This window comes from Microplitis demolitor, chromosome 8 (assembly GCF_026212275.2).
Source record: "Microplitis demolitor isolate Queensland-Clemson2020A chromosome 8, iyMicDemo2.1a, whole genome shotgun sequence".
NCBI lineage: Eukaryota > Metazoa > Arthropoda > Insecta > Hymenoptera > Braconidae > Microplitis > Microplitis demolitor.
The window spans coordinates 10,692,826-10,717,427 of NC_068552.1; the positions used below are offsets into that span (position 1 = coordinate 10,692,826).

Here is a 24,602-nt window from a genome sequence, read left to right on the forward strand (position 1 = left end):
GCAATATCATGTAGACAATAACATAACAAACCAGAAAAATTCTACTCACTACCCGTCCGACATCAATATCAAAATGATGACATAATGTTATCCAAAAAATGTTACCTTTAAGGAATCAGAAAAATGTTATCGTTTTGATAACTTTATGTTGAAGTTATTTAAAAGAAATCTGAAGTTAGCAAAATGATAACTACATTAATGCAAAAAATTAAAGGAACAAAAAAATTTTATAAATTTTTTAGTAATCTTTCGAAGGCTGTAACTTTGTGAAAAATAATCGTACCGAGATTTGAAAGAAAGCATTTTATAGCTTGAAATCTCTAGTTTCGGTGCATTTTGATCAAAATTTTCAAAAAAAAAAAAAACGAAAAACTTCCAAAAAATGTCAAAAAAAAAAATTTCCTCCCCAAAAAACAAGTTTCAATTTTTTTGATTTCTTTGATTTTTTTTTGACATTTTTTGGAAATTTTTCGTTTTTCTCCTCTTTCCCTCACATCTACTGAGTTACCAATGCGAAATGGGAGAAAAGTAAAAAAAAAATTATTGTTTTATTTTGATTATGACTACACAATTAAAGGAACAAAACTTGTTTCTTTAGTTGTTTAGCGAAAATTTGATCGATCACCCCTAAAAAACAGCTCGATAGATGAATTTAAAAATTTATAGGGTTATTGGGGGTACATTGAGCTAAAAAAGTCCCTGTCAACAATATTTTTTGTATCAATATTTGCAGAGTAGCGGTTGATTTACTAAAAAACCAAAAAAAGTCATTTTTTTGTTCTTTCTTCTAAAGGATGTCAAAAATAAACAAAATGGTTTTTTCCAAAAAATGATGAACGGGTTCCGTAGAGAATTCATTCAAGTTTTTAACGCCGCCCTCAAATTTACGGTGAAATCATTGGTACCTGAAATATTAATAAACAAAGCCAAAAGGATCATTTTTTGTTTGAAGGCTGATATCTCTGCGACAAAATGTCCTACGAGGTTAAAAAAAAGCCAAATTGCAGCTGAATAAATTTGCCAAATGACCTTTGCATTGGTTTAGTTGACAAAATTTTTCCACGGTCCATAGGCTCTTTGGAAAAAAAAAGAAAATTTAGAAATTTTTTGTCTCGCGGTATTTCTCATGTTAGCGTAATAGCTACACCTTTTAAAAATTTTGATGAAAATGCACTGAAACTAGAGATTCCAAGCTATAAAATGCTTTTTTAAAAATCTCGATACGATTATTTTTCACAAAGTTACAGTCTTCCAAAAATTACTAAAAAATTTATAAAATTTTTCTGTTCCTTTAATTTTTTGCGTAAGTGTATTTATAGATGTCTTTAGAACATCAAAAAAAAACTTTCTTATGAGACTATTATAACCTCAACTTTCGTCAGCTAATGTCACTGTACTCATAAGTACCAATGATTATAAACATTATTTATCGATTCTGCTCTAAAGTAATTACATATAATTAGTTATTATAAATACAATAGCAAAATGTCGAAAAGAAAAAATTTAAAAAATTAGTGTAAGGGTCAAAAAAATTAACGAATACGTTGTTTTTTAAATAAATTACATAATTTTGAAAATTCATCTAGTGATGAAAGTGAAACAGTAGAAAATAATTCATGCTTTGTGAGTAATAATATATCTTGAATTGGATGATGTTGATAATGAAAGAAATATTAATACAGATAATAATATTGATGGCAAAAACTTAATGAAAATGAAATTAGTAATTACAGTTCTGACAATGAAACTAGTGGCAATTCTGACTCACGTATATTATCGATCTGTAATCAATTAAAAAAGAATGCTTTAGTAGCTATCAATGAAACAAGTTTATCATCAAAACTAGCTCAGTGGGTGCTCGATTTCAATATATGACGTGAAGCAGCGAATAAACTCCTAAAAATATTAAAAACATCGAATCAAGAAGAAATCAGTAATCTACCTCTCGATTCTCGGACCTTGCTCGGTACACCGGAAACACTGATAGTAACTCGTGAAGTTCCTCCTGGTCAATATTTTCATTACGGGTTAAAAAATTCCTTGACTGATCAATTGAGAATTATTGATTATTATACTCTACCGAACTTCTCAGCCATTTGTAATTGGGATATATCATGGATATGAAAAACTCAAAAGTGTTGACATTATGATCTCCGTAAACTGATTTCTTTAAGATTTCTAAAAAATGTTATCTTTCTGACGTCTAACCAATGAGCTCTTAAAGATATTCTCAGATGGCGAGCAGGATTTTCTGATATCTTTCTGTTATCTTCGGAATAACTATTTCGGATGTCAGATCAGAAAAATGTTACCTTTAAGAACTCTGTATATCATCTTTCTGCCGGACGGGTAATGACAAATAAAAAAAATTTTAACTGAATTTCTTTAAATGCATTAAACATAAATATCGGTAAGTTCTCGTATTTACTTTCTTTACTGTTCGCTTCACTAAAAAATATATTAGATTATAAGCGTTATTGCATTCGAATTCATAATTCAACCATCATTACTGTCAGATTAATTAAAAATGTTTTTTTGTTTCAAGATAATTTTAAGAAGTTTGAATAAATTAAATAACCGTTTGATAACTATAAAAAAATTATATTTATGTGTTTATTAATTATTAAATTCTTCAACCTGTAAACTTTTAAATAATCATTGATTAAAATTTTTAAGTATAATTGAAATAATTTTAGGAAAAGTAATTATTATACTCTAAAAAATAAAACTCAGTTTTAACTTACTTTTGGCGTGTTTTTTTAAGTCAAAAAAGGATCAAGCAATACGTAATTTTAACTTCCTTTAGCAAGTCAAAATCAAGTCAACTCGATGAGTTACCAAGTGTAGCCAAAATCAAGTTACTTAAGTCAAAAGCAAGTCAAATAATTCAAAAAAATCAAAATCAAGTTATTTTTCTGACCCGAGGAGTCGTAAAACTTGTATTTTTAGTTATAATTTTAATTTTCGAATGCCACGAATTTTTTTTTTTTTTTTTTAAACACCCTAATAATTATATATGGATATATGTATAAGATTATTTATAATCATGCATGATTATATATGAAAATTTTCTTGAAACAGTATTATGTATAATCATATATAATTATATATGATTATATATAAAACACAATTTCTCGGAATAGTATTATATATAATCATATATAATTATGTCTAATTGTATATAATTATATATGGATATATCTAAAGTTGTATATACCTACATACGAGTATATATACAAAAAATTTATCGGAGTAGTATTATATATAATCATATATGGAGCTACATATAACACTCTCCGTTTAAATATTGCATTATATATAATCATATAAAATTATGTCTAATTGCATATAATTATATATGGATATATATAAGGTTATATATAATTACATACGATTATATATACAAAAATTTTCTCGGAGTAGTATTATACATAATCATGTATAATTATATATAATCTTATATATTATAACACAAAATCTATGCACACGTTAATACGCAAAATTTTGTGCTACAACTTCGTTCTCTATCTTTAGCCTCCAGTCTCAATACTAACAGGGCGACAGGTAATTTTTATCATTGGAATCACCAAACCAGTAAATCTTAAGAATTAGATAATTTTTGATCTGGGGAACTATCTCAAAACCACGCATAAATAAAAAACTAAAACTAAACTTAAGAAAATGCTCAGAACTTATAAGCAAAACAAAACAGAGACTGGAAATCAAAAAACAGAGTCACGGTATGCCATGGTGTGGCTCAGTGTGTAGGTTTATGGAGAGAGGGAGTGGTGTGGATTACATCATTCCAAATCCATGTAGATTATTAGTGAATTTGCAATTTTTATTTAACAACAATAATTTCAAATCTCTATTTAACAATTACAAAGTACTGTAGCATCGTACAAATATTTTCACTTTATAACAATTTGCTGAATCTAATAATAATAAAATTTAATTTCAACAAAAAGTAAATTGACATCTAAATGATACGTATCGATACATTATAAATAAATTAATTAATTACTAGAGCTAAATACCAATCAACTAATAATCAGTAAACTAGAATAATAAATTATAAAACCGATATTCTAGATCATTTTCTTCAACAAACTAGTAAAACTAACGTACATGGGTCTAATATTGACGTCAATTAGACGATAATTGGTTTAATAACTAAACATATTTCTTATCATTATTTTATAAAGTAATAGTAACAATAAATTGTGAACATGACTCTAACTGTAAACTAAACCTGACTTTGAGTATGGATATCCTTGGTAGTTGCTCTCCTGGAACAGACTTCAGCTGGGATCGTAAAACTTAAAAACTAAGTGACCTATGACTTCCTCAGCGGTACAAGTGGTCATAGCTTGCCCGCTGAGGCTTGACAGACTAAAACAATTAAAAATGACCAAACGGCTTCCACAACAGCAACGGTCACAAAATTACTGTTGAGGCCTGCCAAACCAAAACTCAAAAATTGATCCCATCCTGCATCCGTTAAATTCCTTATATACTGAAGCGCTAGCATCACAGCTAGACCTCTGCAATCTACCAAGAAGTCTCATAGGGATAGAACTAGGTTCTATCATCAGATGATACTGGGTGACTAATTCAAGTCTCGCTCCACGGTAACACTGACTTCTCCACAGACGCAAAATTCCAAAACTGTAAACCAAAATTCAAATTTTATCCTTTTCCAAACTTTAATCTCAAACAATATTTTATATTCAATTTCCATAATTCTGATTCTAAATCTTTACTATAATTTTTCTTAACAAAACCCATAACTGTAGCTAAACGTTACTCCATATTTAATTCTTAAACTATAACTTAAATCAAAAATCTGTATTAAAATCGTTAATACCTGTACGCTAAATTCTAAGTCTTGAGTTACCATGCTCGTAAATACAGTAAAAATCAGTTGGTGTTTGTGACGTCCACTTTGATTTGACCCCCATACGAAAAATAACGTCACAATATATATATCTATATATAATTGTATATAATTATATAATATTATATATGATTATATATGGATAGATATACAAGATTATATATAATTATATATGATCATATATAGTTATATATAATCATACATGATTATATATAAACATTTTTTCTCGGGTCTACAATGGTGGAATTTCATTTTAACAACGGGCGAAGTTAAAATGAGTCCATTTTCAACACCACTCTTTTTACAGTGTAATAAACCCTTAAATTTACATGATTCTGTTTACTCTAGACTTTGATGGTCTGCTAGTATACGAAATATCAGGTTTACAGATTCGACTTCAAGGACTTTTTTTCAGGAAATTTAATGCCCTATAAGAATATTCTAAAGCCAAATTTTCATCTCTCATTGTTCAGAAGTTATAATATTTTTGATCAAACAACATTTATTTGCATGTTATTAAAATGGGAAATTTTAAATGACTACCGACACCTCTTAAAATTGAACTAAAAATTTTGCCCATTGGTAACATTTTTTTTCGGTATCTGGTCCTTTTTAAAACACAAATTCGATAGGTTGATTTTTTTAGCTCACCCTAATATATATATATATATATATACTAGCAGCCACCCGCCCGCTTCGCTGGGCACACTATTAATTTTAATCTTTATTTCTTATATTAAATACAAAATGTATATTTTCTTATCGATAAATGAAGTGAATTTTTAAAATTTTTAGTCAGGAAAAATAGTACCAGTTAATGCATTTGTCATTCACAGATTTCCGCATCACCCATGAGGTACTGTGTATTGGAATGCGTCCCCGTTATTTAACGTTGCGGGATCCCCAGGAGGCATACACAACAAAAAAAAAATTAAGTTTTAATTTTTTACAAAAATTTATTTCTCATAATGAACAAAAATATAACAATCACTCAATACTTATCAATGAATAAAATTAACAGTTTTATACAGTTACAAATTTAAAACTTCCTTGTAAACAATGTTTTTCGTCTTTTTTTCTGGTTGAAGAATAATCAAGTTGTCCGGTGAACTGACTCTTGAGCATGCCACGTAGAACTGACCATGAGAAAAACAATCATGTCTCAAATCTACACCAGCTAATTTTAAACTCTGCTCCTGCGCTTTATTGATAGTCATAGCATAGCAAACCCTAACAGGAAATTGTAGACGTTTGAAGTTGAAATGGTAGTCAGATGGAACCAAAGGAATTCTTGGAATAAATACGACTTCTCCTTCATGTTTACCTGTTAAAATTGTAGCTTCAATAATATTTTTATGTAAATTTTTCACTTGTAGTCTGGTATTGATACATAGTTTTGGAGGATTCAAATTGCGCAGTAACATTATTGGTGCTCCAATTTTAAGATTGAGAATATGAGATGGTATTCCGGGTGGATTGAGTGTATGTAAGAACTCGACAGGATAATGGACAGCATCATCAACTTCTACGACTGTATCAATAGATTTATACTTCATTTGATTAGTTGATAGCTTTTCTATAAGATAGTTGTTAATGCTATTCGCTGAATCATTCGTTGGAGTCAGAATAGCTCTTTCTTTTAGCCATGAAGAGCAATTAACTCCAATTTTATTGATATCTGGGTATATTTTATCAGTTAATGTAGTTAAATCATCAACAATATCACCTAGGTTATCCGGAATACTTATTCGTCCGTCAACTTCTGAAATTTGTCCATTCCCTATATCAATGAGTAACTTCGAAAATTCTTCTGCTCTCAAATCATGTTGTATATGAACGCGCATATTAATTTTCAAAGACAGTACGTTAACATGAGGCCATAAAACTGAGGATTTGAGACAGGCTTTGACTTCATCTGCACGTGTACCTCGTGGTACAACAGGTAAAGTTTGTCTGAAGTCACCAGCTAAAACAACAGTTATTCCACCCATTATTCGGTCACTATTTCTTATATCCTTAAGAGTTCTGTTGAGAGCTTAAATAGCATTTTTGTGAACCATAGTGCATTCATCCCATACTATCAGTTTTGCTTCTCTGATAACGTGAGCCATATAACTCTGCTTAGAAATATTGCATAGAATATTATCAGAATGATTCATTTCAAGAGGTAATTTAAATGTCGAGTGAGCTGTTTTGCCTCCGTCAATTAAAGTATCCGCAATTCCTGAAGAAGCAACAGCAATAGCAATACTTTTTTCACTTCTAATTTTCGCAAGCAACAAATTAATCAAGAATGTTTTTCCCGTTCCACCAGGAGCATCAAGGAAGAACAATCGTCCAGAATCAGAAACGATACTATTCAATATAGATTCATATGCTTCTTTCTGTTCTTTATTCAGTATCGGAACACTTTTTATCACTTCTTCGTTTAACTTATCAGTGATAAAAATGATTAACTAACCAATAGTTTAGACTGAATCGACCTAGTAGAAAATTTGATATCAAAATATATTTGCCTAACATTATATAAAATAATACTGTAGATTATTTATAGAATATTAGTATTTAATATCTTTCTACTTTTATTCTAATGATTCCTCTGAATTTAATTGACAACTGAATTTGTTATTACAATTTATTCATTTTGACAGTTATTATAACAACGGTTACCATGGTAACCACCTTGATAACCATAGTAACAGTAACCATGGCAACGGTAACCATGGCAACGGTAACCATGGCAACGGTAACCATGGCAACGGTTACCATGGCAACGTTGGGGGGAGGGGGTAGCATACGTGATGGTTATCGAAAAATCCATTTTGGCTAGAAATTGCGCAAATTCCCTTCTTATCTCTCATCTACAGTGAAAAAGGAGTACCTATGCCAAATTTTAAATGAATCGGTCAAATAGTTTCGGAGATCTGGTGATGAGTCAGTGGTATTTCGCTTATATGTATATAGATATATATATATATATATATATATATATATATATATATATATATATATATATATATATATATATATATATATATATATATATATTACTTTTATTTATTACTTTTGAGTAAATGGTATTTTTCGACTCTACTAGGTAAAATAAGACATATGATGAAAAAATTATTTGATAATTCCAACACGGGACCCACTGCAGTCGTCTGATTACTAAAGAAAGCTATCTACTAAGAAATATTACACTTTAATGCATTAATCCATTTTTTCTTGTTCTTATTGTTATGAGTCAAGTAAACATGTTTACTTGTTTTTAATTTTTTTTTCTCTCAGTGCGACAGTTTTATTTAAGCTTTAATATGCCACAGTAAAATAACAATTTTTTGGATAAATTTTTTTTAAAGAGTGCTTTTCATTAATCTCTCTTAAATTGACGCGACCAAAGCACTCTGTACGTGGATTTTTTGCAGGGACAATGTATCAAAGACAAAATTGCAATTTTGACTTTGATACCTTGACTAATATCTTGTAAATTCACGGTTATACCGACATTAAAAGCGTTGCTCTCAAAAAAAATTTTAGGTAATTTGACTTATTTATTTTTAATTTTCTTTTATAATTACTGATATCAACCTTTGGTTATGTAATTAATAAAAAGCAAAAATAGTAAAATAAAATCTCACTGCCAGCAGTTTTTTTTTTTTTAGATGAGAATCCTCCCCTTTTTTTCTGAAATAATAATCATACTGATAATATTTATATCATTATCGTATGAACACTTGAAAGAATGTAAAAAATCTGCAATTGCATGTTGTTTATCTATTATCTACATTCATCGGCCTGCTTTTATTTAGATTTTTTTTTTCTAAATTTTATCTTTTTTCTAGTTTTTGAATACATTACTTTAATTCACGCTTACGACAGGTAGCAATCGAACAGCCCGAGTTTGGGCTGAGTGCCACTCGTGTAAAGTTAAACTTATCGTTGGATTAAAGGTCCGAAGTAAATGTGCTTTAGATTGGGATATAAGCTATTTCTAGGCTCGCAACTCGACAGTGAGCGACTAGCATATCGCTCCAATCTTTCGAGACACGCGAACAGCTGTTTAAATCTAAGTGGCATGTCTGTTTTAACGGCAAAACCTCACTCATTTTGTTCCTTTTCTTCCTTACACTTCAGTATAACTACAACCGAGTGAAATTTGTCCATACATTTTATATTCTTCTATTAAATTTGGTATGGGAGCATTAATCATAATCACAGTGTATTAAAAAAATGAACAATTAATTAATTAATGTAATGGGACCGAAGTCTACTTCCGTTTGACGGGAGGCTGATACCACATCCTTTTGGGCATACTCGCACTGCGAAGTCTTTTCTTTTCTACCATAACATTATAAAAGCGAAACATTGAGCAAGCTCAATATGGGCGGATGTTATAACTCTAGGATCAAAAATCATTTGCGTGTGGGTGCTGAACCAATAGCCACTACGAGTCCTTTTACATCAAATCCTAGCATTCGGTTTCCCTTATGCCGGCTTGGATGGATCTGCCAATAGTACCGATTTCATGTATTGGTCGATATACTACAGTTGGTCGAGAGGGGACGGGGTTTCTTCCCCTAAAAAAAATCGGTCTATCAGTTGACCCTGCGGGCCAGCCCCAAAACATCCCGCTGTTTTCGAGCTCCTTGAGCTTGAAAACATTATTGTGAATACATATTCGAGCTCCTCGAGCTCGAAAATACTTTTGTATGCCTTTGTTTTCGAAAAATAACGATTTTTATCATTTTTTCTCCAACGATATCTCTCCAACAAATTGACCGATTGAGGCGGTTGAGGCGGCAATCAACGCGTTTTATTGAGGTTTAAAGCTGATCAAATCTTAAAATCAATTTATCAATTTGTTCTTGAGAAATTCCGAAAAATTCAAAGAAAAAATTTTTGTTGAATTATTTCGTCAACGGTTTCTCTTGAACGAATAAAGCGACACTGATGGATGAGGTGGCATTCTACGTGGCTTATAAAATTTAAGAGCTGATTAGATTTTGAAACCGATCCATCGAAATCATCAAAAGTTATCTACAAAAATACATTTTTGAAAAAATTTTTGGAATATCTTCAAACGCACTCGACCGATCAAGCTCAATTTTCCACGGCTGTTAGATATTAACAAGTCGCATCGAATGATACCTTAATGATCAAAATCAGTTCAGTCGTTCAAGAGTTATAGATATTTACATACATACGTACGTACGTGCATACACACATACATACACTCGGACATCATCGTGAAATTAGTCAGGATAGTTTCCTAGAACCTCAAAACGTCAAAATCTGATAGAAATTCGGTTTTCGAAAATCAGAACAAAACCAATAATTTCCTGAATTAAAAAATTTTCAATTTTCTCAGCGGGAAGTTAAAAATGAACAAATAAATATTTTTTTAAATATTTCTTCAAGTATATAGGTATTATAATTTGTTGTAAATATAGTGCAACATGATCCCTCATACGCTGCACGGAATACTCGTTAATCGTCTAATGCTGTATTTAAATACAAGATTAATAATATAATATAATTTACTTACCATTGATTTTACCTTCATATATAATTAAATGTTTATGATACAGTAGGTTAGTATGTTTATTGATTACTAATACTTAAAATAATAGTTTTTATTTATTTAACAATTTTTTTGTTCGATTTGTTGTTAAACGATATATTATTGAGCGGATTGTAATATTTTTTATTTCTTAAATAAAATATAAAAAAATTTACTGCACTTTTACGAATAATTTCGATCTGAATAAAAATATGTTGGGGTCAAAATGAGGTGATCAAATTTTTTTTTAAATTGAACAAGTAATTTAAGATCCCGGGTCGAAAAATTTGATCTGATTTTGGTCTAACTGGACTGTATTTGGACTATTGGGTCTGTTATTAAACTTCTATCAAAATTTTAATCTGTTTTTGATCTACCCGGACCGAAATATTTGATCTGATTTTAGTTTAATTGGACTATTTGATCTGTTTTTGATCTTTTACAAAATTTTAAGCTGTTTTCGACCTGTTCTGTTAAAAAACAATTGCGTTATGGGCAGACCAAACTAGATTAATTCTTGAATTTTAAAGAATTTTAGTTCTGAAAATTTCCAAGGACAAAAGTAGATTAAATCATGAACTTATAAAATCTTTATTTATGGGCAATATATATAAAAAAAATACTAAGTTACAGAATTGATTATGTTTTATTTACTATTTATTTAGTATCTTTTGTTTAAAAATGTTGGCAGTTAATGAAAGTTTGACAGCTTAATTTTTAGTTGTCTTGACTGAATATTTATAGCAACACAGACCAATAATTATAATAAAAAAGTCTGTTTTTAGTCCAAACCCGATTTAAAACAGACTAAATATCATATGAAAATAAGTCTGATATAGGCCTGGATAAGGAATAGTACGGGCAAAAACAGATTAAATTCCTATATAAAATAAATACGATTTATAAATTTGAATTAAAGAAAAAATATTTGAATTTATCATTTATTTTAAAACAGATCTAATTTTTTGACCCGGATTCTTTGCAGAAATATTTTGGTTTTTTTTTTCATTGAAAAGTCTGAAGGCTGTTAATTATTAAACATTAGTTTTTGAAACTAATTGCCAGTAAAGTGTAATATAAATTATTTACAATTTGTTATGCTACTATCTTCTGAACTTATTAAAAATAATTTGAAATTCGATAATACCTGCCGGCAAATTTTTTCTTGACTTATTAAAATCAAGCCTTGAGCTTCGTTATTGTTTGACCATTTAGTGTTCAAAATACAAATTGTGGGGTAAGGCAGGAGAAACAGGATCACTAAGACAATGATTGATTTTCATCCGTTTGAATATAGTGAATCTTCCACTTTTGACTTCTATTCTAAGTAAGTGAACGAAATTTCTAGTTGCCATAAAAAAAAATCTAAGTGTCGGTTGGCCCTGCGGGCCAGTCCTAAAACTTTCCGATGTTTTTGAGCTCCTTGAGCTCAAAAACATTAGTGCAGATGTATTTTCGAGCTCGAAAATGCTATTATATGCCGTTGTTTTGCATGACCTTTTCAAGCTCTAACAAATTACGTTTCATGCTGAATTTTGAAAATTTGAAAATTGAAAATCATTAATAAAGAAACGGTTTTTAAAATTTAATTTCCGATTATGTTCAATAAAATCAGTGTATTGAGGCAGAAATCAATGTCATGGATCAAAATCGAGATTTAAATAATTTTTGACTCATGTCAGAAACAACAGAATATGAAATATCCTAGAAAAATATTGAAAATTGCGTTTTTTCAATTTTTTTGTTGATAATATGATTTAAACTAAAAAACAAGTTAGATGACATTATGTGATGATTGAAAAAAACCATAAAGAAGAAGAGTTGGTATGATTTTACACCTAGACACATTTTAGTACATTATATTATTATTTATCCGGAAAAAATAACGTAAAATGTTATTTTTTCAATTTTTCAACGCCGATATCGTTTGAACTAATAAATCGATTTTCTTGTTTAAGCAAGCAATCGGTGCGTTTCATTGAATTCTAGATCTAATTAAAATTTGAAATCGATCGGTTTAGCTGTTTCGAAAATATTTGGAAAAACCCTTTTTTTACCATTTCTTTCTCCAACGATATCTCGCGAACGAATGAACCGATTTTGATAGTTAAGGTGGCAATCGACGTATTTTATTGTTCTAAAGCTGATCATATTTTGGAGTTGTTTGGTTATGTAATTTCCAAGATATTCGCAAATAACTGTTTTTTAGCATTTCTTTCTCCCGCGATATTTCTCGAATAAATTAACCGATTAAGATGGCTAAGGCGGCAATCAACGCGTTTCATCAAATTCTCGAGCTGATTAGATTTTGAAGTCGATCGTTTCAGTAGTTCCTGAGAAATCACTAAAAAACTAAAAAAAATACTTTTTTTTTTCGTAGTTCGTAAATATTTTCAAGTCTACTTGATTAAATGATCCGAAATTTTCAGGGAAGTTGATGGCCAACAAGCTCTTTCGATTGCTACTTCAACCATCCAAATCGATTTATTAGTTAAAAAGTAGGGGTGTGCGAATAATTCGAACTTACGAATTATTCGTTCCAAATCGAATAATTCGAATTTCGAATTATTCCAAAGTTCTCGAATAATTCGACAGTTCTCGAATAATTCGAAAGTTCTCGAATTATTCGTTATTTTTCGAATAATTCGAAAATTTACAAATAATTCGCAAATTGACAAATAATTTTGAAATTTTTAAACGTTCAAACGTGGGGTTCGGCACTCTGTACATTTTAAGTATTTTATAAACAACTAATAGCATTTTCATTTAAAATATTAAAAATAAAATTTATCGATAAATCTATTACTCACAGTGTTACTTAATCTGAATGAAGATAGAGGATATTTGAAGCAGAAGATGTTCTATAAAAATCCAAATTTATTAAACTACATATAACTACAAATTTTTGTTTAAAAATAATAAATAAGACACTGAATCAGGTGACAATGACGTACGTTTGTCCGTGACGATATCTCCAGCTATTGAAAATAGTCTCTCACTCTCAGCAGAAGTGCAGGGTATAGCCAAATATCTTCTTGCCATCGTTGACGATCGAGGGTATTTATTTTTCTCTTCTCGCCACCACAAAAGAGGATCTCTATGAGGATTTATAAGCTCAAAGTTAACATAATGTGACATTTCCTGCAAAATGTCTTTCTGCAAATCGTCCAAATTTTTTTCTCGAATATCAACCGCTGGTTTCTTTATGAAACTCCAAAAGTCAGAATGTTGTTTTCTGCTAGCTGAAATTTACAAAAAAAAAACGTAGTTACGAGGGTTACTTTGAAATGAGGCGATATTTGAACGAATGAATGTGAGTAAGATATTGCAAATACTTACGTTCTCTAGTAAGAGGAGATTGTTCTTTAGAATCGTCGTCATTCATTAAAAACTGCATAATTTCTGTCTTAATGGCCTCTTCAATAACCTTTACCTCGTCTTCATTATAAAAGTAAATTTTCTATCTAGGATCTAAATAAGTACTTTTTTTAAAAACAATATCATCTTCTACCTCCGAGAACCTAACTTAAAGATAACTCAAAATGTTATCCGCGAATTCTCTCCCTACTTCAGCTTTATCTTCATAATCAAATTCAATTTTCTTTAAACCATTAGTAATACCATATAACAATGGTTTAACCATCGACAGTGTTGGATATTTAACGCCACATGCCATTTGAGTAGCACCGTACAAAGGCTTCATCACTTTCAATAGATAATTCACTGTGGCCCATACAGTACCTTATATAGATTCTGAATCTCTAGATTCAGCTAGAACAGTTGACAAGGGTTTTTGTACCCTTTGCATTCTTTCTAGCATTTCGTAGTCAGAATTCCATCGCGTGGTGACCATTTGAATCAGTTGTAAAGGCTTAGAGTTATTAATCGCGCTCTGTGCTTCCTCAAATTTACGTCTTCCTGGATCTGAATGATGGAAGTGACCAGCAAACTTTCGAAACTAGAACAAAATTAAAATATAAATAATAATAATTTGTTAACTCTTGAACAGACACACGGAAAATATAGGCGCTGTAACAGGACGCAGTACTGTGGGAGCAACAAGACAAAACTCTGTTGCAGCAACAGGATTTTCATGTTACAGCAATAGGACAAATCCTGTGGGAGCAACAGGACATGATCCGGTTTCAGCAACAGGATTTTTCCTGTGATATAAATAGGATAAGGAACAAGCTCCATGATCAAATTTTTTTGTCCGTATAATGAAATTCCGAAATTTGAAAAAAAAATTCAAAGTTTGAAAAAAAATTAAAATTATTTTTTTAAGTTAGTTTTTTTTTTTTTTTTTCTCGAATTGAAAGTTTTTTCAAATTTTGAAATTTCGTTATACGGACAAAAAAAATTAGTACATGAAACTTGTTCTTTATCCTATTTATTCCACAGGAAAAATCCTGTTGCTGCAACCAGATTATGCCCTGTTGCTCCCACAGGATTTGTCCTGTTGCTCCCACAGAACTGCGCTTTGTTGCAGCGCCTATTTTTGTCTGTGCAAACAATAAGAGGAGAAAAAATTACTTTAGATAATAATTCTTTTACGCCAGAGGATTTCGACTCAGCATCCTTCAATACTAGCTGAAGCGTATGTGCAAAGCAATAAAAATGTGTCACTTCTAATTGAGAAATTGCAGATGATATATTCCGGGCATTATCCGTGATAAAAAAAATAGGAACGTTATCGATATTTGATAAATCCCATTCAGACATCATATCAAATAAATGACTTTTGAGGTTATTACCAGTGAGACGATCAAGTAACTGTTTTATGTTCAGCATAAGATTTTTGGGAAAAAAATCAGAAGTCAAATAATTCAATGTTAACGATATATAAGAATCGTTCGCTTTAGATTTCCAACAATCTGTTGTAAATGAAAGACTCATTAAACCTGACTCTATCTCTCTACTTAATTCCGCAATTGATTTTTGTTTAGTTTTATGATAAAGAATAGGCGCGAGACTACGGAAAAATGTTGTCCGACAAGGTGGCTCATAATCAGGAGACAATTTTCTTAAAAGATTTCTAAACCCTCGATCTTCAACCCACGAGAATGGTTTTAAGTCAATGGCAATCATTTCCATGATGAGCTGATCAATCTCTTGTTTTTCTGGAACAGACAGTAAACTCTGTTTTCGTTTCTTCGTTTTTTCTTCTTCATCGTCATCAGCACTCTTGCGCTTCCGATTCTTTTCTTCGATGCATTTTTTATACTCATCTTTATGTTTCGCTCGGAGATGCTTAAACATTGGTGAAGTTGTTCCTATATAGAAAAATACGGATGATTACAATTTGATGACAGACGAGAAATAATGAAAAATTTATAAGAAAAATACCTGTAGGTAAACTTAAGATTTGGGAACAAAGATTGCAGATTGCTTTTTTACTGTTACTTTTATCTAGCTTAAAATGCATCCAAGCAGCACTGCGTACCGAACAATTTTCGTTTTCAGTAACAATCTCATCAGTATTGTTTACTTCTTCGCCGTCATCAGGATCAGTATCAGAATCATCAACCATCATTGTACTTGGATTAACCTCAACTTCTATATGGACTTCTTCAGACATTATGTTTTAGCTGAGTTTACTCAAATAGACTATAAAAAAAAATGATCCATAAAAATAATTACAATATAACAGCAATATTAATAAAATTTGTCAATAGAAGATTTTCCATAAATATCTTACCATCTTTTAACAAATATTTATCAACAATATTTAAGAAATCATTTATTCGAGGTCATTCGTTTATGGTAAAAAAAAAGTATTACTCTCTTATAAATAATTTGTTGATATTCAATAAATTGTTTGTTGAAAAACATTGTTGAATGTATTGTCACGATATTTAGATATCGCGGCAGTCTGGCATCAGGTCGGTGAGCAACAGAGGGCAGCACACGCTGCTCACACGTCTCATCCGATAGTTTGTTAACATGATTATTTTGTTTATTTATAAGATTTTGTTCTAATTATGGCGTTAAAAATACTTTATTGGGTTCTTAAGTATAAATTGCATTTGAATCAGGAGATTTCACTGAGTAATGTGAGCATATATTTGGATTTTATAGCGCTGAGAGAAATAGTTGCGCATTTCATTTATGTGCTTATGATTATTTTGAATTGGTTGGCGCATGCGCGTCAACGCAACAGTTGGCATCCGTAAATTTAGTCATTATAAATAAATTTACTAGTTTTATGAATAAATAATTGATTGATTTATCAGTAAATAATATTAAGAATTAATTATGGAAAATACAATTGGCCATTTAGCGTCAGGAACTTGATAAATTACACGGCCACAGTTATGTAGTACGTTGGTGGTACTGTAAAGAAATAACATGCAACGGTTGTATATCTCTATAGGTCAAAGTGAGATATACGACAAAATGGCGTCGGCCTAGGTGCCGGCGTGAGATTCACGTGCTGCCATGGTCAGACGTGGGAAAGTCTCTGTAAGAGTAGCGTGTGTGCTCTGTTACATTAAAATAATTATAAATTTGTCGCCATTTGGTATTTTGTGTAGATAATATACACCCATTGGCATTAGTTGAGCATTTGATAAATCGCATAAAGGAAAATACATTTACCGTATTAGCGTGCAACCAAGGGAGTTGAATAATACGTAAACTGTAAGTACTTTTTTGGCTAATACATTGGCGTGCAATTTGGTTCCCAAGTTGGTGATCATTTGTATATAGCATAAGCGTGAGAGAGATAGTGAATTCTGAGTATTAATAATTTGTCATAAGCATATGATGGAATGCGTAAATATTATACTCAGTAAATACGAATACAATCAGTGAAAATATTCAGTACTATTTTACCAAATATGGAGTGTGATAAATGTTTGGTTATTTTTCATTATCATTTATTATTAATTTGAGTTATTATTTTTATAATTAATTTTTGGTACGTATTATTATTGTATCTAAGAGTGCTCTTTATCTGTATTATTTGAGTATAGTATAATATTATTTTGTGAATACCGTAAAATTCACCATTGGAAATTATTGGGAATTTTTACTAGAAATACTTCAAATTCTTATATGAGATTATTTTATTTAATATTTTCTATTCACTTGCGAGTGATATAATAATTTACAATTATTGAAGTATTATTTTGAGATTGTTCTCCGTGAATTATATTTAGTTTGTTTATGTTCACGTGTGAGTGAGACTATTAATTATTAATAGTTATATGTTTTCTTTTACAATATATTTATTGTTTATGCAGTATTATCATTATTTGAATTATAATTTTATATGCGCATACTATTATTATTTTTCTTGTAAGTGATTTACTAGTATTTTTCGATATTATTTATGTGAGTATGCGATATATATTTGACTGATGATTTATTAATTAAATTGATAATTAAATGCAAATGGTCACCAACCCGGTAGTTATTTAAATTCGTTTATTTAAAGTACTGCTATCTTTTTCTTGCTTTCCTTTTCCTGAAATCTGAATCTGTTACCCTGTCATTTATTTTTATTTTCATTGCATTTTTTTTCCGTCGTTTTATTTTTGAGTTAATTTTGTTCGTGGGGCACACGAACTGGCGCCCAACTAGGTTGTCTAACCCAGCCTGAGCAGAGCTGCGAGTCCAGGGAGGTTCAGGATATCTCCAGGTGGGACCTTTTGGTTTTATTATTAATTTATTTTCAGTTTTTTTTCAACGGAGAGCCATAACGGCTATTGAGCGCCAACCACACTCCACCGTGGGACGCGTGAAATAGAAGGAAACGTTATAGTATTCAAATGTATAACCTCACTTTTCCATGTTATATAAGTATTTATTAAATGAAAGTATTAACATAAGTAGAGAATCAGTTAATAATTAATACAATAATGGCTAAAAAATATTTAATTGTTAATTAAAATTCGAATGAATCATATAAAAAAGAAATCTTTTTATTGAAATAGATTAAAAGAAATAGGTTAGCCTGAGTGAATAATAATAATTATTCAGATATTTATGGATAATATCGGGTAAATGAATATTCTTTAACTATTTATAAATATTATTTGTTTTGACGTAATTGACATACCTGATTAACGATTAAACACTTGTATAACACAAAACAAACACAAAACAGTTGATAGAAAATTTTGTTGCACTGGTAGTATTCTTCTATACTTTAAACTAAGTTAGCTTTATTGATGTGAAGATAGCTCAGTATAAATCTCTAGTAAATCAGTAAATACTGTAAGTAATCAAGTACTGATGTGAAAAGAGTAACAATCTTATTTTCAGTTGAATTTTTAAGTTAAAAAATTAAAAAAAAAAATTCTTACAACAAAAAATATTAGTGATCTTTGAGTATCAGATTTTTTTGTTATACAATAGAGTTCACTAATCACTTGAAACCTCGAAGTATTTTAAAAAATTTACGATTTATTGAGAATATTATATAATTATTTTTGAAAAAAACGAATTTTTGAAAAATTCGAATTATTCAAAAATTTCCGAATAATTCGAATTTTTCGAATAATTCGAAAATTTTCGAATAATATGAACTTTTCGAATAATTCGTAAATTCGAATTATTCGATTCAAATTTCGAATCGAATAGTATTATTCGATTCGATTCGATTCGAACGATATTCGCACACCCCTATTAAAAAGTTACAATGAGTTTACACACACACACACACACACACACACACACACACACACACACACACACACACACACACACACACACACGCACACTCGGACATCATTCTGATAATAGTCAGAATAGCTTCCTAGGACCTCAAAACGCCGACATTTGATGAAAACTCGATTTTCGAAAATCGGGATGAAAACAATAACTTCCTGAAATTTTTGAAAATCGTTAATTTTCTTAGCGGGGAGTTAAAAATTTTTTTGTTTATATGGTACAAATGGACTACTCCCAAAAAAGTTATAAAAATTTTTCTTATTTTGCATCGGAGTGGAATGCTTCCGCATTATGTTTTTAGTCATTTTCAAAACACTTGTGCAAAGGTAGGAGTTCTGACAAGCTAGGAGTTACGTCACGAGTCTGATATTCTGGCGCATTCTGAACAGACCGAGGACGTCGCTATACAGGCAAGCGCAACGAGACCGTATATTATGCCCTCGGTCTGTTGAGAATGTATCACAATTTCGAACGAGTGAGGTTACTTCTAATCGTTCGAAATTCCCATCCTTGCACATATCATATAAAACAATATTTTTTGCAATATCAACGGCAAGAGTTAGATTTAAAAGAGAAAATATCTTAACATTTTTATTATTGAAAATGTAATTTCATAAAATAAGAATCGGAGGTATAAATGTTTTAGTTAATTTTTGACTCATTCATATAATTATTATTTCTTAATACTATAAAACTTGTGACTCGTACGTAAGCATGAACGAACCAAAAGTATACATGACATTTTAGTTTACATAAATCGACTGCTAACGTTTATTTAATTTTCATGCCACCTAGCGAGCGATTGTAAAAGTAAAAAAAATTTTCATGAGCCGTAGTAGTTCTAAATGGACGTGTAAGAATGTAGAGACACGTAGAGAGCGAGAAGTGACTTATTCATACGTGTGCGAAGAAATGTTACTAAGCTATAGTCGAATCACATACTTTACTCCAGCAAAGTATAGCTCGACAATCTAACTTCTGCGGTTGGTATTATAAAAAAGTTCATTTTGACTCTAAAACTTCCGTCCTCCTTTCTCAACAACTGTCAATATTAAAGAGAATCTGCTACTCAATAGTGATTTCACTGCTGTCGAGTTCCTCGGCATTTTTCATTCTAGGGGTTGGCCAACCTGAGCTTCCTGATTCAGAAATCTAATTTGGAATAATTCGAATACGATCCAAAACAATTCAAAGTTGGCAAAATTGACTATATATAGGTATACACTCTAACATGGTTTGAATCATTCCAAATTAGATTTCTAAATCAGGGCTGAGAGAGGCACGAGGTCCAGGGATGACAAGCTGTCGGTCTCTTGGCGCGCAGCAACCACCGTGAACGGACGAGTTCAAATCTATTACCTGCTACTGCCACTATAATTACTATTACTACTACCAAATACTGCTGCTGGCCATTTCATTGAACCAAGAGCTTATAAGCCCACCTCAGGAAAAAGCTTATTTATTTGAGTTTAATTAAAGTAAATTATTGTTATTATTGTGTGGATTGGACCTGGAGGATTGAGAGGATTTGGAAAAGATTGATAAAGTTTGGAGAGACTGGTTGGAGGTTTGGTCAAGGAGGAGAAGGATCGGTGGAAAGAGGGACCGATTGTATGGAGAAATTTTTGGAGTAAGCAGAGTCGTTTTATCATTGTGTTAACTATTTATTTAGAAATTTAATAACCAAATTTTCGGAATCGTTATATTTTATGAATTAATGTAGTCGATTTTTTTTATTTATTTAAATCGTCAAGTTATATGATTATTCAATCAATGCAGTCGAGTCAGTAAAATTAAGTCAGTCAAATTAGTCAAGTCATGTAAAAGTCTACACTTAATATCGAGTCAGTTCCATCAGTCATACATAAGTTTATCGATCATACTTTTCATCAATTATTTATTTGTAAAGCGACTTCGTCTACAATAAAATATATTTAATTAATTACTTAATTTATCTAACTTTCCTGACAAGTTTGTAACGGGGTAAACTAGGTTACTTTATCAACCAACATCGTGATTTTTCCCTGATAGTCACTTACCCTACCTGTAACCCCAAATGAGCGTTTAAATGAGTTTTTTCGACTTGTCATCGGGCACGCTAATTAAAGAAGCTCGCACATGAGTCCCAATCATAGTTAAGTAGGGGTGAAATATTCCGATAATTACCGAAGACAATCGAATGAAAATGATATAAACGCAAGACTGCAGGGAGAAGGGACAGAGCCAGTAGGACCGAGTGAACATCTCGACGCAGGACTGCTAACTACCTAAACTTTAGGTAACAGTCTAAGTCACACTTAGCTTTTCATTGTGGAACCAAGCGATATTTTTATCCATCTTAGAGTCGAATAACAGGTAGGTAGCCGGTATTCTTTAATAACTCAGCACTAATTGCGTCTGAACAGCAGGTTAAAAGAGAGTACGAACACTTTGGAAAAGACGAGAAATTGTTATGAGAATGAGTAAATTTGGAAAAGAACGAGGAGGAGGATATATGAGACATCTAAGAACTAGAACAAATCTCACGGACGAGAGAAAACAATACACAGACCAGAACAAATACCAGACAAAGACAAAACGACAGGACAAAGGAGTGAAAATTATTGTTAAGGTATTTGTTATTAATTTATTCCAGGCAGGGAGGCCGGAATTATTAAATAAATACATAGTCGTGTGTCGGGTATTGTCTCGCCGTGATCATATGTCCGTCATTAATTAATTTACAATATAATTTATAATAAAATAATCGACAATTGGACTTAGACATAAATTAGTTTCATTAAATCCAGGCAGGGAGGCTGAATTTACAAGGCGATAGAAATTTTCAGGCAGTTCGTGTAAGCCACGCGCCGGAAAAATTCTTCTATAACTTTCCAGGCAGTGAGTGGAAAACACACGCCGGAAATATTCATTCGAACCTAGTCTCCGATCTAGTTATAACTAATTGAGCATTAACATTAAAATGAATTCAACAAATAAATTCAATAAAGCGAATTAAGAAATTATTAATGATAAACGTGTCGGAGTGTCAACATAAGACTTGATGTTCGAGTTTTGAGTATTGGGTTATAGAGTTAGTGAAGAAATGTTAATGCGTAAAAATAAACAAGGAAATTGTAGACTCGGCTTAACAAATTTATTAATTAGATTGATACAAGGACAAGGTGACTATTTAAGTAATTATATTAGTCAGTGACTTGAAATTGGGAAAATAACTATACGGAATTTGACATTATCAAAATAAAATAAGGTAAATAATGTTAGAAGAATGTGTGAGTAATAAGTGTAATTACAGAATTTAGTGAGAACTAATTCTGAGTTGTTTTAATCAAGTAGAGGGTCAGGGTGACTGCGTGAATAAAGTAAGTTTTAGCCACGTAGAGAATCTTGGTGACCGCGTGGAACATTTTGTTAAGAAAGTCGCGTGTGTGTGTGTAAGGTCCAGGGGTCTCAGTTGCGTATGTGTGTGGTATAGTCGAAGGTAGTTGACTAGTTTAGGTAATCGATTGATAATAAAAAGGTTTAATTAGATTCATTAACGATAATTGACTTTAATAAATAACGAGCAAAATTGTTATTTTAAATAAAATTGAAATTGATTATAAATTATCCATCCTCATCCTTCTCTTACAAATAAATTTACAACGACCCTGATGAATTAAGACCCGGTTCTGGAAGACCCTTAATACTTACAGTGGCACTCTAAAAAAGGTCGACCAAGGTAGCAGTACCCCTGTTATAGGTTAATATTAAAAGATCTTTGATTAAGTATTGGGTGACACAGTTCGAGGCTTATCCTCGTCTTGAGTTGCTGAGCTGCAGGTAAAGGTAAGTGGAGGTACCTTAAATTTTCTACAGATGAGTGGGACCTTGTTTAATTGAAGTCTGTTTAGTTAGTGTGTGACTGATTTATTCAACAAAATAATATAGTTGATGTATGCTTTCCGAAGCTGGTGAAATTATAAATTGTACAGGGATAAACAAGAAGCCGACACTGGTCTGCGTGGTGCTCGGAATTGGTGGTAATAACTATGTAGCAACTGGGGATGATGCTGGTGATGCATGCAGCGTCTCTGGGTGACACGCGTGCTCGGCGTCAAATTTATTCCCTCGTCTCCTTGTTTCATTCGCTCGATCGCTCGTTTGCTCGAAATATCGTTCGAATAAGTATCAGCAAGTCTGTAAAGCACGTTAGTTTTCAGCAAGATTGTCGCATATGCGGTATAAGAAAAGTGCATGTGAAAGTGTGTGACCGTGCGTTTCTGATTTTCAACTTCAACATCGAGCGCGAAAATCCAACTGATCTCATAGCCTATTGTGATAATTATATCTTAATTGACAATCCTTAGTCACCTGGTGCCATGTCAGAAGCCCCCTAGATCGAATTCAATTTGAATTTAGACAACAGTGGGGTGATTCTACGCCTCCAAAATTAACATATAAACGGCCAGCAAGCACTTACTCGAGGACTTAGGCCCTGGCTACCACCCAGAGTGAACTAGTAGGGTAGTGGACTGATGACGCTTGGTGAGGTCCCTACTCAACCACCAGAGTTCATTACAATTTACTTGAGCCGGCATAACGATAAGTTTGTTGATCAATCAGTTCTATTTCTTTTATTTATTGTATATACTGAAGTTTGAGAATTGCAAATGGATCGGTGATCGGAAAATTTCTTTGCTGTGTCGTTTAAAATTTATTGAATTGAAACTTATTTATTAAAATACTTGGTGTTGTCTAGACACACCAGACTTAATATTAAATCTGCAATTTCATTTACCTGGTTATACTGTTACGTCCGAGCCTGCTCGTCAGATGTCTCTGACTATTTTTAAACACTAATTATTGAGAGACCGATCTGAGACCTAACTAATTAATTAAGATGCATTTTGATAATTTAACAAGTGACATAATTAATAAGTCACCCTATATTATAGAACATAATCTAATATAATAATATAATTTAATATAATAATATAATATAATATAATAATATAATTTAATGTAATAATATAACATAATATGTTAACTAAATGCTAGCTAAACAATTTTGACTTAACTAACTAAACAATTTACTCGACTAACTTTACTCAATAAACGACTCCTCAAATACTAGAATATTATTTAACAATTAAAGTAGTTAACCCGACAACTATACAATCGATTCACTTACTCCAACAACTCCAATTACCCAACAACCCAGTCCTTCTTTCCACCGAACCTTTTCCTCCATGACCAAAAACCTCCAACCAGTTCCTTCCAAGCCCACCAATCGATTGCAAACCTTTCCAATCCACCAGGTCCATTCCACAATTATAATTATATAATATGAATAAACTTAATGAAGAATAAGCTTCCACCTGAGGTAGGCTTATATGCTTTTGGCCCATTGTAAGCATGATTATCAGCACGTGTAGTAGTAGATGTGGATGTAGTAGAAACCCACATGGTAGTGGTAGTAGTGATAGG

General features: G+C 31.4%; 3 protein-coding genes across 3 annotated transcripts; all 3 read right to left on the reverse strand.

The window, feature by feature from the left end:
* Positions 1-5,928: 5,928 nt before the first annotated feature.
* LOC128668477 (uncharacterized) lies at positions 5,929-6,888 on the reverse strand. The gene has a single exon (XM_053741557.1). The coding sequence runs from the start codon at positions 6,886-6,888 to the stop codon at positions 5,929-5,931; it is 960 nt and encodes a 319-aa protein (XP_053597532.1).
* Positions 6,889-6,933: 45 nt separating this feature from the next.
* LOC128668478 (uncharacterized) lies at positions 6,934-14,160 on the reverse strand. Its single transcript, XM_053741558.1, has 3 exons — positions 14,079-14,160; positions 13,412-13,699; positions 6,934-7,319 (listed from the first exon to the last, which is right to left on the reverse strand). The coding sequence occupies exons 1-3, from the start codon at positions 14,158-14,160 to the stop codon at positions 6,934-6,936; spliced, it is 756 nt and encodes a 251-aa protein (XP_053597533.1).
* A 39-nt stretch (positions 14,161-14,199) lies between these two features.
* LOC103574242 (zinc finger BED domain-containing protein 6-like) lies at positions 14,200-16,035 on the reverse strand. Its single transcript, XM_008553650.1, has 3 exons — positions 15,804-16,035; positions 14,991-15,730; positions 14,200-14,415 (listed from the first exon to the last, which is right to left on the reverse strand). The coding sequence occupies exons 1-3, from the start codon at positions 16,033-16,035 to the stop codon at positions 14,200-14,202; spliced, it is 1,188 nt and encodes a 395-aa protein (XP_008551872.1).
* Positions 16,036-24,602: the final 8,567 nt, after the last annotated feature.

Bases quoted from the DNA above. Each gene is read 5' to 3' on its own strand.
- LOC103574242 (XM_008553650.1), bottom strand. From the start codon at position 16,035: ATGTCTGAAGAAGTCCATATAGAAGTTGAGGTTAATCCAAGTACAATG. The intron at 15,731-15,803 runs GTATTTTTCTTA...TTTTCTATATAG, and splicing joins AATCTTAAGTTTACCTACAG to GAACAACTTCACCAATGTTT. The intron at 14,416-14,990 runs GTAATTTTTTCT...ATTTTGTTCTAG, and splicing joins TAAAAGAATTATTATCTAAA to TTTCGAAAGTTTGCTGGTCA.
- LOC128668478 (XM_053741558.1), bottom strand. From the start codon at position 14,160: ATGAAGCCTTTGTACGGTGCTACTCAAATGGCATGTGGCGTTAAATAT. The intron at 13,700-14,078 runs GTATTACTAATG...TGTAAATTTCAG, and splicing joins GGTTAAACCATTGTTATATG to CTAGCAGAAAACAACATTCT. The intron at 7,320-13,411 runs GTACGTCATTGT...AGTTAAACGAAG, and splicing joins AGATATCGTCACGGACAAAC to AAGTGATAAAAAGTGTTCCG.
- LOC128668477 (XM_053741557.1), bottom strand. From the start codon at position 6,888: ATGGGTGGAATAACTGTTGTTTTAGCTGGTGACTTCAGACAAACTTTA.